Below are 15,038 nucleotides of genomic sequence, written 5' to 3' on the forward strand. Positions count from 1 at the left end.
TCACGTTTACACCACCCTATACTGAAAAACCAGATCAGCCACACCATCACCGGTTCGTTCACCTGCACGTCCACCAATGTAATATAAGCCATCATGTGCCAGCAATGCCCCTCTGCTATGTACATTGGCCAAACTGGACAGTCCCTATGTAAATGGACACAAATCAGATATTAGGAATGGCAATATACAAAAACCTGTAGGAGAACACTTCAACCTCCCTGGACACACAATAGCAGATTTAAAGGTAGCCGTCCTGCAGCAAAAAAACTTCAGGACCAGACTTCAAAGAGAAACTGCTGAGCTTCAGTTCATTTGCAAATTTGACACCATCAGCTCAGGATTAAACAAAGACTGTGAATGGCTAGCCAACTACAAAAGCAGTTTCTCCTCCCTTGGTGTTCACACCTCAACTGCTAGAAGAGGGCCTCATTCTCTCTGATTGAACTAGCCTGGTTATCCCTAGCTTGATTCTTGCTTGCATATTTATACCTGCCTCTGGAAATTTCCACTACATGCATCCGACGAAGTGGGTATTCACCCACAAAAGCTTATGCTCCAATACGTCTGTTAGTCTATAAGGTGCCACAGGACTCTTTGCCGCTTTTACAGATCCAGACTAACACGGCTACCCCTCTGATGCTATCTTTGAGTGCTGACTCAACTGTACAACCTGGTATTTAGGAATTTTTTTTAAGTACTTATAAATCTCAAATATGTATGTTTATTTGCTTGCCCTGTCCCTCTCCTTATTTCCTCATTGCTTGGCATTTCTTCTTCTGCCTTTCTAAGACAGGGCTTGTTTGCACAGGGAAATTGACCAGCAGAGCTACAGGGACACAAGCTATACTGGAGCAAGTCACTTTCCCATACCTGAAGAAGTGTTCTGTGTAGTTCAAAAGCTTGCCTCTCTCACCAACAGAAGTTGGGCCAATAAATGATATTACTTCACCCACCTTGTCTCTCTAATATCCTGGGACCAACAGGGCCACAGCACCACTGCATACTTTTATTCCAGATACAAGGGGCAGTTCTGCTGGTCAATTTCTCAATGCAAACACACAGCCCAGTCCCACATCACCATGCTCTGAATGGAGAGTACTCTTCCTACTGAGCCCAGACTGCTGCTCTCTGCGCTCAAGCCGAACAAGCGAGCAAATCCCAATCACTCAACCTGAGCCAAGGCTTGTCTAGACTAGGGGTAAATGTGGTGTCTTTAAATGGGCTAGGGTAAGGTTTGTCTACACTTGAAAGGTCATTCGGATTAAGGTGGGGTGCGAATTTAGCTATTCCTGGATGACTCCAGTTTAATTCCATCCTGCACCTGAGAAACCTTCCCCACCAAGTGGCATTTCCTTGCCACCGTCACGTTCCTATGACAAGTGTCACCCCTGGCGGATGGTCGCCAGCCTGCAGGTACCGACGGGACGTGGCAGGTCGGGGGCTGGCAGCCCGGAGGAGGCTCCCACCTGGGGCCATGAGTTGCCCCAGGCAGGCTGGATAGGAGCCGGCCCTAGGCTGAGGGCTGGAGGGTATTTAACACGGCTCCTGTCCCGTTTCAGGCCCACGCGGGATCGAAGCCCCGCAAGTCCAGGGCTGGGCGGGCGCAGGGGAGCCCGTCTCCCACTCGGGGGCGGGAAGGGGAGCCGCTTTCCCTGCGCAACTGCTTCTCCTCTCTAGGGGGCGCTGTGGGGAGGCGAAGGCGATCGGTGACGCGCCGCAGCGGTCTGTCCCTGCTCCCGGTCCGTAGCCCGGCGGCTAGGCTGACGTGTGGCGGCGGAGGTAGCGATGGCGGCCGCCTGGGAGGAGATCCGGAGACTGGCTGCCGACTTCCAGCGGGCGCAGTTCGCCGAGGCAGCGCAGAGGTGACGGGACTGGGGTGCCTGACCCCCCCCGGCCGGGCAACCGAGAGGAGGCGCCCGGCCACGCCCCCCCCCCCCGAACTCGGCCCGGAGGCGGCGGCCCGCGGAACCCCGGGCGCTGGGAGGGGGCTGGGCAGCGCCGAGCACTGCGTGTTGGACAGTTGTGGGGAGGTCCAGTGTCCAGGGCTCTGTGGGGCGCAGCGGCGGCGGGGGTGCAGCACTCCGCCCGCTGGGGTGGGGGCGGCATGTAGCGCCCTGACCTGGGGGCGGTGACCAGCACACCGCGGCCCGGATCCTAACAAGGTTGCTGTAGCTGAAAGTGGAGTAGAAAATGTTTTTTCCTTTCTCTGATTTCAGAGTAGCAGCCGTGTTAGTCTGTAGCCGCAAAAAGAACAGGAGGACTTGTGGCACCTTAGAGACTAACACATTTATTTGAGCATAAGCTTTCCTGAGCTGTAGCTCAAATAAATTTGTTAGTCTCTAAGGTGCCACAAGTCCTCCTGTTCTTTTTCCTTTCTCTGTGGCCAGTGGGCCCTGCGCAGTCACTGCAGAGTCAGGAGTTCTTTGGGCCTGGCACCTTGGAGGGGAGAAATCCCATTTTTGAAATAGGAAAGCAGTGATTGTAAAACTACAGAAATGGGCAAGTGAAAATGTTAACTCACATTTTAAAGTTGATGGGGTTTCAAACTAACACCGCCCCTCTGAGTTCCTGCGTCCTATTTATCCACATCAGCAGATCAGCTAAATATTTAATCTTTTAGTAGTGCGTTGTCTTTATTTGTCTTGACAAACCATTTTACTTTGTTTAAGGGGGGGCAATCATTTATTCATTTAACTAATTTTAAAAATCAAGTTTCAAAGTAACAAACTACACTCATAGGACCTCATCCTGAAAAGGTGACAAAGAGTTTAACTTTGCTGATATGAGTGGTCTCATTGAAACATTGACTATTCATGAGAGCAAGAAAAATAACTTGATACTACTCACATGAATAAAGTTTAATCTTTTGTAGGAACGTATGCAGGTACTAAGACCACGTTTTTAAAATGAAAAGAGAATTAGGATTTTGTATGGAATTGACATTGAAAGTTGTGTGCAGAGAACAGCAAAATAATATTTCAGATTGTAAAACTCTAAAAGCTTCAGTTATTTATCCTAAAATTAGCAAATTCTCATTTTAAATGACCTTGTTACTCTTTATAATGTCCACAGGCTGTCTGAACGTAACTGCATAGAGATTGTTGCTAAACTGATTGCTGAAAAGCAGCTGGACGTAGTGCATACGCTTGATGGAAAGGAGTATATCACTCCAGCACAGATTAGCAGAGAAATACAGGATGAGCTTCATGTTTGTGGTGGTAAGAGTTACATTTGTTTTTCTTCACTTCAAGTAAATTAATAGCAAGATCATAGAAAATAATTTGGGGATTTGAAGATTGCTATTGTCCTTCAATAAACTTAATAAGAAAAGGAGTACTTGTGGCACCTTAGAGACTAACCAATTTATTTGAGCATGAGCTTTTGTGAGCTACAGCTCACTTCATCGGATGCATGCCGTGGAAAAATATGGCTTAAGTTTGCATTTCCCTGTTGCTTCACTGAGGATTAATTCCTCTACCCTTGTCTCCCTTCCAAACTCCGGCCACTGGCTGGTTGTGAACCAGAATTGTCAATGTTACCTTATTTTCTAGTATTAAGAATATAGAACAAAGATGTTACAACACACAAAAAGAAATCTTTTAGCACGCTTAATATATTGCTAGAATTATGATATATATAGAATATAAGCCAAAATATGTGCTTTGATATTTTATGGGAATTAATATTGTTTGTATCTTGTATGTATAGTAAATAAAATAGTGATTTTTATAAATTCAATAAATGTAGTGCTCTGTTTAATGATTGTTAATGACTCTGTTGCTATCACATTAAAAGTGTGATTAAGACTGAAGAAATTCATTGTACTTTTGTAGGCATTTAAAGCCTGATCTTGTAGTACAAAATAAGCATGTGCATATGGGTGGTTTTGTTTTGTACTGAATATTATTGCTTTACAGTCAGAAATGGTCTAAACATGACTGGTATATTTAGACAGTTTTCAAAGACAACTAAAAAAAGGTTGTTGAATCAGGCAAATCACTCAACTAACCAAACATTTTCCTCTGTGGAGGAATAAATGTATGTGCAGTTATAATCAGAAAAGTGGATCTAAAGGGCTCCATGATGAGGTTTGACTCACTTCACAAGTAGATTATTTTTGAGAGGCGTGTATCTGTTAGAAAACCTACGGTAATATAACTGTCAATTTAAAACCAATATAATTATACCAGTGAAAACCTCTAATATAGATGCATTACAGCCATGGGAATTGTAATTTAAACCAATTTAAGAACATCTGTATTGGACGTTTGCACTGGTGTAACTAGATTTGATGTTAAATTGACTTAGTTTCATCAGTGCAAATTTTCTGAAATAGAAGAGGCCTGAGAACGAAGCCTGCAACCTTGACTCAGAATCTGAAAATTGTATTTGAGACATTTTTATTGCTAGCGATGTTGTAAGAGGTAAAAACAATCACAATTTAGAATCAATTTTGTTGATGTAGAAAGTAGAATCATATCCAGCATGTTCTTCCATGTCTATATATCACAGCGAACAGTAGTAAAAGCTTTGCTGTATTTGGTATGGTTTAGATGCACAGGGAGCATATATGGCTTAAACTACCCATTTGTCTGTAGCAACATAACTATCAGTCAGAGGTGCAAAGAGGCACGATCTCTGACCAACAGCTGTGTCAACATAAGCCACTAATGCAGACACAGTTATACCAATAAAACTACACTTTTAAACAGTATAGCATGTTTTACCTGGGGGGAGTGGTTTTACTATTCCAATACAAACCTTTGCTTTCCCAGTATAGCTGCATCCACCCTAGGTGCTCTTTGCTGATTTAGTATACTCTGTTGGATAAGCATTCCTACTGTAGATATGGCCTAAATTAGAATGCGGAGAAACATATGGTACCTCTAGTTCAGGGGTGGCCAACCTGAGCCTGAGAAGGAGCCAGAATTTACCAATGTACATTGCCAAAGAGCCACAGTAATACGTCAGTAATATGCCACTCATCAGCTTCCCTCCCAACCCCCCAGTGCTCCTATTGCCTCCCTCCCACCCATCGGCAGCCCCACTGATCAGCGCCTCCCTCCCGTCCCCATACCTGCTGATCAGCTGTTTCGTGGCGTGCAGGAGGCTCTGGGGTGGAGGGGGGAGGAGCGAGGGCATGGCAGACTCAGGGGTGGGGGCGGAAAGGGGTGGAATGGGGGCAGTGCCTGTGGCAGAGTTGGGGGTTGAGCAGTGAGCATCCCTCAGCACATTGGAAAGTTGGCGCCTGTAACTCCAGCCCCAGAGTCGGTGCCTATACAAGGAGCCACATACGAACTTCTGAAGGGCCACGTGTGGCTCCAGAGCCACAGGTTGGCCATCCCTGCTCTAGTTAATCTAAAATCTTTCCCTCCTGTGTGAAGTTCATATCATCATATGGTTTGGAAAATAAGTTAACACACCTGCCACATTCATGCACTACAGCTGATTTTTTCCAAAGATTACCTTAATGTGTGCTGCATCAGTGTGTCCGCTTGGCAAAAGTTCAAAGTTGTTACTTTGATAGCAGTTTCTGGCACATGTAGAAAGAATTGGTGGTTTCAATTCCATCCCTAGTAAACTGGTGTTCCTCTTCTAGTAGTGTTCCTATGGGTGCTCCACTCTAGGTGCAGTTGCATCCCCTGCACCTTTGATTAAAGATTTCTCTAGTAGTGTCCATTTGGCCTGTGCATACATGTTATTCAGTCTCGTGCTCCATCCCATTGCTATATGGCACTGTGCGGGCTAACCATTCTCAGTTCTTTCTCAACTGTCCTGGCTTACGACAAAGCCTTAGCTAGTTGTTCAAGTTGAGTTTTGGCCGTAGGTGCTGGAACAAGGGGTGCTGGGAGTGTTGCTGCACCCCCTGGTTTGAAGTGGTTTCCACTGTATACAGGGTTTACAGTTTGATTCAATGGCTCTTGGCACTCCATTATACAAATTGTTCCAGCACCTCTGGTTTTGGCTCAGCTGTGTTCTCTTAGCTTTTGTACTTAGTCTATTAAAGTAATTAGTTGTATTTTTTTTAAAAAAAGGTGTTATATAGCTTTTTGATCATTCTCCTGCTCCCTGGGATCTTTTGCCCTTTCCAAGGTTATGCTTAGTTCTCCTGGATTCAGGGGTTGCCTGTCATGCTGGGAGGCAATCCCAGTGAGTGATGGACACTCCCACTGCATCCATTGCCTTGGGGAATCTCATAATTCCCAAAAGTGAAACTTCTGTCTGGCGTTAAAATCTAGAGCCAGAAAGAACAGGGAGATAAACTTTGACTCCTTATGATGGAGAACTTGCTGCGAATGGCCTCTGACCCAGATCAGGAACTCTTCACCCTCCTCCCCCTTGCATAAACCAGTCTCCGAGTAAGTCGGGTGCCTCTTCTGTCTCTGAACTACACTCCTCGAGGGCATCTAAGAGGAAGACCCACGATTCCTCTCATAAGTCTTCCAATGACTGTGCTCCAAGTTTTCCAGGTAGGGAACCTACGTCAAAGAAATCGAATACATCAGCTCCCTCGGATCCCATCAGTCTCAGACATGGTATCCCCGAGGCTGCTGATTTCTCAAGTACCGAGAGCTCTGCTAAGTGAAGAAACCCTAAAATATCGGGCTCCGAGAGACCTTTGATACTAGTAGGAGACCGCAGCGGCAAGAAGAGTTCTACAATGGTACTGGAAAAGATTCGTTGGGCTCTGTCTGGATTCCACCCAGAGCATTTGATACTCACAGTACCATCACTACTCTTACTTCAGCACAAGCCCTGGACACAATACCAACAATGCTGTCAGTACTATAAGATGCCTGGTTTCCCCAAGACCTCAGAGCGTCCGAGACTCCTGATTCACCATTGCTTAACGCCGATATCTTTTTGGCACCAAGAACTTCCAGATCTCTGGACACCTACCCGGTACTGATGGTGGTATCTCAAGCTGCTTCTGTTCTCTCACCATTACCAAGGACTTAAAGGAGGAGGATTCAGAGAAAAATTTTGCCTCAACCTCCCAAATATCTGTTCAAGGCTCTCCACTCCACCCCATGAGGATTCTTTTTCTGAGGAGCCTGAGCTCACTCATGACAGATGTCCACAGCTACTATCCCGCTGGGGTGAGCACTTGTGGATTCCACCACCCATGCCATATGTGCCACTCTTTTGGCCATGCTGGAATCCCTGGGTGGCTTATTGCCACCAATTGTCTAGAGCCTAAAGTTCAGCCATTCACAGAGAGAGACAACCCTCCTATCCTCCCTTTACTGGAGACTCAAGAAGAGACCTTTGAGGAATAGGAGGCCAGGGCTGATGATGCGGTTTCTCCAACCGCGAACATCTTTCTTCATCCCAGGATGAAGCTCCACCATCGCTGGCTGAAGATTTTTAAGCAGTTTCAGGATCTCATCAAGAGCATCGTGGATTCTTTACAGATCCCTCTTGAGGAGATTGAAGCAGTAGTTCTGAACCAGGGGTACACAGAGGTCTTCCGGGGGTACAGTAACTCATCTAGAGATTTGCCTAGTTTTACAAGAGGCTACATAAAAAGCGCTAGCAAAATCAGTACAAACTAAAATTTCATACAGCGAATGACTTGTTTATCCTTTTCTGTATACTGTACACTGAAATGTAAGTACAATATTTATATTCCAATTGATTTATTTTATAATTTATATGGTAAAAATGAGAAAGTAAGCAATTTTTCAGTAACTGTGTGCTGTGATACTCTTGTATTTTTGTCTGCTTTTGTAAGCAATTATTGTTTAAGTGAGGTGAAACTTGGGGGTACATTAGACAAAACAAACTCCTCAAAGTAGTCTGGAAAGGTTGAGGGTCGCTGCATTTGAAGAACCACATCAGAAGCTGCTTGACGTCCTCCATATAGCCTCTTATGCCCATGTTTTCCCTGCCAGTCAACAAGGCACTCCTGGATCCTACAAAGGTCATTTGGCATACTCTGGCGTCAATTTCTCCCACGTGCAAAAGGGCAGTCAAAAATATTTCCCTCTAAGGAGTCATAATTTTTTTCTCACCCATCTCTTAATTCCTTGGCAGTTGAGGCAGTTAACAAATGTGGTAGGCAGAACTACACTAAATCTACACTCTATGATAAAAATCATAAGCATCTCAACCTTCTTTGTAGAAAATCTGATTCTTTGACTACTTTATAGTTTAGAATCGCCAACTACATCTACACAAATTATACCAAGCTAAACTCCTTTATTGACCATCTGCCGACAGAACACAGAGAGCAGTTCCAGTCAATTATTGCAGAAAGCCAGCTCCTCACAGGCTATCTCTGCAGGTTTCTCTCAACACTGCTACTTATTCTATTTCTACAGCAGTAGTTATGAGGAGGGTCCCCTGGCTTCCCAAAGGAGATCCAGAATACGATAGAAGACCTTCCTTTTGACGGCATTAAGTTGTTTGCTGGTAATACGGACGAATCCTTGCATACATTAAAAGATTGCAGAGCCACTTTACAATCTCCAGGGAGCTACACACCTGCTCTGAAGAGAGAATTTACTAGGTCCCAGAAAGCACAGAGATCCATCCTGCACAGTTCCTGAGTTAGCAGAGGCCATAAAACCTCACCACAAGAGGCAGAGATTTCAGAGACGGAAACCACCCACCTCTCAGCCTTCAACTTCACAACTGTCCACTTCAAAGGATCAATTTTGATGGGATGGTTGAGATCCTGAGCTGCCATCCTCTTTCTTATCAGCTATAACGTTTCACATGCTTTCCTCCTTTCGGCAACTCTTTTCACCATAACTACTGACAAGTGGGTTTTAGAGATCATTTACACAGGGTACTCCATCCACTTCAGTTCTCTTCCGCTCACAACCCTCCTTCCCTATTCAGGGACTCCTCCCATGAGAACCTGCTATGGCAGGAAATAGACTCTCTTCTACACTTGTGTACTATAGAATCAGGTTTCGCACAGCTCAGAGGGAAGGGGTTTTATTCCAGGTATTTCCTGGTTCTGATAAAAAATGATGGTTGGAGACCCATCCTAGATTTAAGACTACTCAACACATTTGTGAAGGCACAAAAATTCAGAATGGTGACACTTGCAGTGATGATCCTATCACTCCTATCATTGTAGTATGTAAAGGCACAACTTGGACTTCTGTGCATACATTTGCTGTAATAATTTGTGATACTGCTTCTGATACCGTGTTTGGCTCAGCTGTACTTTCTTCCGTACTGAATGAGACTCTGAAGCTCCCTCCTCCTTAAAGGGGAACTGCTTGGTAGTCAGCTAGAGTGGAGCATTCATGGGGACACTACTCGAAGAAGAAGAAATGGTTATTCACCCTGTGCAGTAACTGTGGTTCTTTGAGGTGTGTGTTCCCATGTGTGCTCCACTACCCATTTTCCTTCCCCTCTGTCATGGGGCTTTGTGGAGGTTAGCCTGAACAATGCTATATAGCAACAGCATGGGGAATGAGGCTGAGTAACACGCATGTGCAGGCTGAATGGACACTGCTATGAGCAATCTCCTATCAAAAGCACAGGGTGCAAGTGCACTAGAGTGGAGCACTCATAGGGGGACAGGACACATCTTGAAGAACCACAGTTACTGCACAGGGTGAGTAACCATTTCTTCATGTTTTGTTGGCATCATAACATGACAGTTTCAGCACAGAGGTAAAGGGGGGAGAGTCTCAACAATTCTTCTACCTTTTATAGACTCTGTTAACGTTGTCTTTAGGCATATAGGGTGTCATGGGGAATCTTGCACTGTTGCTGCCATTATGTGGATTTTTTCCTCTGATTAAACAGATTTCAGCTTTAAATGCTGTCAATCACACTCCTTGTGATCACTTAAAAAAAATGAAATAGAGTTCATACTTGATTGGCTGTGCTGCATTATAAACCTGTTCAAAGCTTTTGATGTACTAAATACTTAAATTATATTTGTATTTTTTCAAAGGTCGAGTAAACATTGTTGACTTACAACAGGTAATTTTTTGTTATAAAAATACATATACTTTTTGTTTCTGTGTTTCTCTATTTGTACTGCATCAGTCAGTCTCAAAGTAAGTTACTATGCTGATATTGAAGTGCTGTATAGCAGTGGTTGCAAAACTGGTGGCACTTCTCACTAACTTTGACTACTTTGTCCATTTGTGTATCACTTCACAAATGTTGTATTCATGCGTATTCTGATTTTGAGATAAATAAGTACTCTGTAGTACTGTGACACTCTTTAAAATTGCCCCTAAAAAAAAGAAGCAGGTTTTTTTTGATGATTTGAATATTTCTGCTTTCTTAAACTGAGAAGTACAGGTGGATAAGAAAGGTCCGCCTTTGCTAAAATTTAGAGCTATTGGGTCATGCAGTGAAATATAATAAACTTTGCATGCCTCTCTGGGTCCTCTCTCTTTCTTCCTTAATCACTTGTCTCCACTAATCTCTATCCCCCAGTCATCTTCTGTGACTAATTTTTCCTTCTGTCTCAAGTAAAATTGCTTGAAATCAGAAAACTTTCTGGAAGACAAAGTGTTTCTTTTCAGAGCTTTACAAAAATCTTACTTTTCTAGGACCCTTTAACCTAGTTGTTATTAGAAGAGATGTTTTAAAAGCACAAACGCTTCTGTTCCAAGCCACAGACTTACTTGCACATAAATATGATAGAGCAAATAAAAAGCAGATATCCTTTTGAAAGGTTTCAGAGGAACAGCCGTGTTAGTCTGTATTCGCAAAAAGAAAAGGAGTACTTGTGGCACCTTAGAGACTAACCAATTTATTTGAGCATGAGCTTTCGTGAGCTACAGCTCACTTCATCAGATGTTTACCGTGGAAACTGCAGCAGACTTTATATACACACAGAAATCATGAAACAATACCTCCTCCCACCCCACTGTCCTGCTGGTAATAGAGATAAGCTATTACCAGCAGGACAGTGGGGTGGGAGGAGGTATTGTTTCATGATTTCTGTGTGTATATAAAGTCTGCTGCAGTTTCCACGGTAAACATCTGATGAAGTGAGCTGTAGCTCACGAAAGCTCATGCTCAAATAAATTGGTTAGTCTCTAAGGTGCCACAAGTACTCCTATCCTTTTGAAAGTATGTCTTAATGTCTGAAAGTTAATTTGAATTTAAGGGACTGATGGATTTTTTTTTTCCAGATAATAAATGTCGACCTGGTCCATATTGAAAGCCGAGCTAATGACATTGTTAAATCAGATAGAACTATTCAGCTGGTACTGGGACAGTTTATAAATGAGTGAGTATCTTCTGGAGAAATGTACAGTAAGTCCTCACTTAAAGTCATCCTGGTTAACGTTGTTTCGTTGTTACATTGCTGATCAATTAGGGAACATGCTTGTTTAAAGTTGCGAAATGCTCCCTTCTAACAAAGCAGGCAGTTGCCTGCTTTGTCCATGTCCACTGCTTGCAGAAAGAGCAGCCTGTTGCAGCTAGCTGGTGGGGGGCTTGGAACCAGGGTGGACCGGCAGCCTCCCTATCAACTCCCTGCTCCCCTAAGTTCCCTGTGCGGCAGGCAGCCGCCCAGCAGGCTACCAATTGCTAGCAGTTCAGCTGTCCCTCCCCCCCACTGCCATGTGCTGCTCCTGCCCTCTGCCTTGGAGCTGCTCCCCGAGCCTTCTGCTTTCTTGGGGGGGGGGGAAAGAGGGGGCCTAATGTCAGAGTGTCCCTCTCTCCCTTGCTCCTGCACCCCGCTTACCCCATCTCAGAGGGACACAGGACAGGGCTCAGGATGGAGGGAGCTTTCCTTCAGCAGTTGTGGTCTTAGCTTACTCATTAACTTAACAAGGCAGTGTACTTAAGAGTGGTTCAGGTACTTAAAGGGGAAATGCGCATCTCTCTCTCAGGCACACACTGTGTCTCCCTCTCTGTCTGCTATGCTGTCTACCCCGGTCCATTCCTGCTGCCTTGTAGAGTGTGAGGCTACATTAACAACTAGTTTCAGAGTAACAGCCGTGTTAGTCTGTATTCGCAAAAAGAAAAGGAGTACTTGTGGCACCTTAGAGACTAACCAATTTATTAGAGCATAAGCTTTCATGAGCTATAGCTCACTTCCTCAGATGCATATCGTGGAAACTGCAGCAGGCTTTATATATACACAGAGAATATGAAACAATACCTACTCCCACCCCACTGTCCTGCTGGTAATAGCTTATCTAAAGTGATCATCAGGTGGGCCATTTCCAGCACAAATCCAGGTTTTCTCACCCTCCACCCCCCCCACACAAATTCACTCTCCTGCTGGTGATAGCCCATCCAAAGTGACAACTCTTTACACAATGTGCATGACAATCAAGTTGGGCTATTTCATGCACAAATCCAGGTTTTCTCACATCCCCCCCCCACCCCCATACACACACAAACTCACTCTCCTGCTGGTAATAGCTCATCCAAACTGACCACTCTTCAAGTTAAAATCCAAGTTAAACCAGAACATCTGAGGGGGGGGGGGGGGTAGGAAAAAACAAGAGGAAACAGGCTACCTTGCATAATGACTTAGCCACTCCAAGTCTCTATTTAAGCCTAAATTAATAGTATCCAATTTGCAAATGAATTCCAATTCAGCAGTTTCTTGCTGGAGTCTGGATTTGAAGTTTTTTTGTTTTAAGATAGCGACCTTCATGTCTGTGATTGCGTGACCAGAGAGATTGAAGTGTTCTCCGACTGGTTTATGAATGTTATAATTCTTGACATCTGATTTGTGTCCATTTATTCTTTTACGTAGAGATTGTCCAGTTTGACCAATGTACATGGCAGAGGGGCATTGCTGGCACATTATGGCATATATCACATTGGTGGATGTGCAGGTGAACGAGCCTCTGATAGTGTGGTTGATGTTATTAGGCCCTGTGATGGTGTCCCCTGAATAGATATGTGGGCACAATTGGCAACGGGCTTTGTTGCAAGGATAAGTTCCTGGGTTAGTGGTTCTGTTGTGTGGTATGTGGTTGTTGGTGAGTATTTGCTTCAGGTTGCGGGGCTGTCTGTAGGCAAGGACTGGCCTGTCTCCCAAGATTTGTGAGAGTGTTGGGTCATCCTTTAGGATAGGTTGTAGATCCTTAATAATGCGTTGGAGGGGTTTTAGTTGGGGGCTGAAGGTGACGGCTAGTGGCGTTCTGTTATTTTCTTTGTTAGGCCTGTCCTGTAGTAGGTAACTTCTGGGAACTCTTCTGGCTCTATCAATCTGTTTCTTTACTTCTGCAGGTGGGTATTGTAGTTGTAAGAAAGCTTGACAGAGATCTTGTAGGTGTTTGTCTCTGTCTGAGGGGTTGGAGCAAATGCGGTTGTATCGCAGAGCTTGGCTGTAGACGATGGATCGTGTGGTGTGGTCAGGGTGAAAGCTGGAGGCATGCAGGTAGGAATAGCGGTCAGTAGGTTTCCGGTATAGGGTGGTGTTTATGTGACCATTGTTTATTAGCACTGTAGTGTCCAGGAAGTGGATCTCTTGTGTGGACTGGACCAGGCTGAGGTTGGTGGTGGGATGGATTTGTGCTGGAAATGGCCCACCTGATGATCACTTTAGATAAGCTATTACCAGCAGGACAGTGGGGTGGGAGTAGGTATTGTTTCATATTCTCTGTGTATATATAAAGCCTGCTGCAGTTTTCATGATATGCATCTGAGGAAGTGAGCTGTAGCTCACGAAAGCTTATGCTCTAATAAAATGGTTAGTCTCTAAGGTGCCACAAGTACTCCTTTTCTATTAACAACTAGTTAACCCCTTGAGGGCTCAGGCAATTGCTAGTTCATCATTTAGCAATATTCCCTGGGAAATATCCCATCCTCTGAATTCACCACCTCAACCAAGCTTCACAATCATCATTACTGTGTACAGTATTAAATTGTTTATTTAAAACTTGTACTGTGTGTGTATATATGTGCGTGTATATATAAAAAAAAATAGTCTTTTGCCTGGCAAAAAAAAAAAATTCCCTGGAACCTAACCCCCCTATTTACATTAATTCTTATGGGGAAATTGGATTTGCTTAACATTGTTTTGCTTAAAGTCGCGTTTTTCAGGAACATAACTACAGTGTTAAGTGAGGAGTTATTGTATACAGTGGTCAAGAGATACAACTTTAGATGTTATAGGTGCAATATAACTATAGTCTTCTATTATTTATTATGCTTCAGAACTTATTTTTGGGGCAGAGAATATACTTCCATGGACCAGAACCAGTGACATGCTGAGCACTCTCATCTCCCATAAAAATCCATGTTCAGGTTCCTTGGAGAGAAAAAAATGTGTGTGTTTTTTATGAGGGGGTTGTGAAATTACTTCTTATTGTTCCTTGTAAGGAAATAAATGAACAGGTTGCAAACTAGTGGGTTGGTTAGCATAATTTTAAAAATACAACCTTTTCCCTGTAATAGTTGTATTGAGCAAGATGAATTACCACAGCCCCTCTATTTCTGTTTTATAGTAAGTTCCCATGTATTTATGTATACCCTGGAAAAATGTTTACTCTGAACAAATAAATTTAATGAGGCAGAATAACTGTACGTAAAGAGATGCAAGTTGAATTGGGAATGTCACGCTAATGTCTTTTCTTCCTGGTTTTACATAAGGAGTTACCTAGACCAATTAGCAGAAGAAATAAATGATAAACTACAGGAAACTGGTCAGGTGACAATATCTGAACTCTGCAAGGCATACGACCTTCCAGGAGACTTCTTGATACAGGTTACTGCATGTTAACTACCCTTTCATATAGAAACATTGAATTCTGATTTGAAGAAATGTTTCCCTTTTATAGCAACTTTATTATCCAGGCAACAAAGATGATAGTTATATGAAGTCTTGGGTAGTGTCCTAAGCAGGTCAGTATTAAATCTCTCAGGTTTGCATTTTAGCGGCTATGAACCGATTTTAGATTAAAATTTGCCGGTACGGATTTCAGTATCTGAACTGAGCTAGGTTTCCTCTCAGCCATTGTGATACTTTAGGAGAAAGGAACGAACATACTTTAAGAGTGTAATCAAAGAATTTGAAAAACTGCCTTCAGGTGAAAGACTCAAGGGGATCAATCTAGTTAGCTTATAAAAGAGAAGATTCAGGG

The 15,038-nt window shown here is 43.7% G+C and overlaps 1 protein-coding gene across 3 annotated transcripts in view; it reads left to right on the plus strand.

Annotated features, from left to right (window-relative positions):
• The first annotated feature begins 1,716 nt into the window (after positions 1-1,716).
• Positions 1,717-15,038, plus strand: part of UFL1 (UFM1 specific ligase 1) — a 50,832-nt gene continuing 37,510 nt past the window's right edge. The window contains exons 1-5 of one of the 3 annotated variants that reach the window (XM_073336791.1): positions 1,717-1,862; positions 3,073-3,218; positions 9,923-9,951; positions 11,121-11,218; positions 14,548-14,662. In XM_073336791.1, coding sequence (XP_073192892.1) covers positions 1,786-1,862; positions 3,073-3,218; positions 9,923-9,951; positions 11,121-11,218; positions 14,548-14,662 — 465 coding nt within the window. In that variant the 5' untranslated portion in view covers positions 1,717-1,785. The remainder of the gene's footprint in view (positions 1,863-3,072; positions 3,219-9,922; positions 9,952-11,120; positions 11,219-14,547; positions 14,663-15,038) is intronic. The other 2 variants (XM_073336789.1, XM_073336790.1) reach the window with 2 other exon arrangements.

Source organism: Lepidochelys kempii, chromosome 3, assembly GCF_965140265.1.
Source record: "Lepidochelys kempii isolate rLepKem1 chromosome 3, rLepKem1.hap2, whole genome shotgun sequence".
NCBI lineage: Eukaryota > Metazoa > Chordata > Testudines > Cheloniidae > Lepidochelys > Lepidochelys kempii.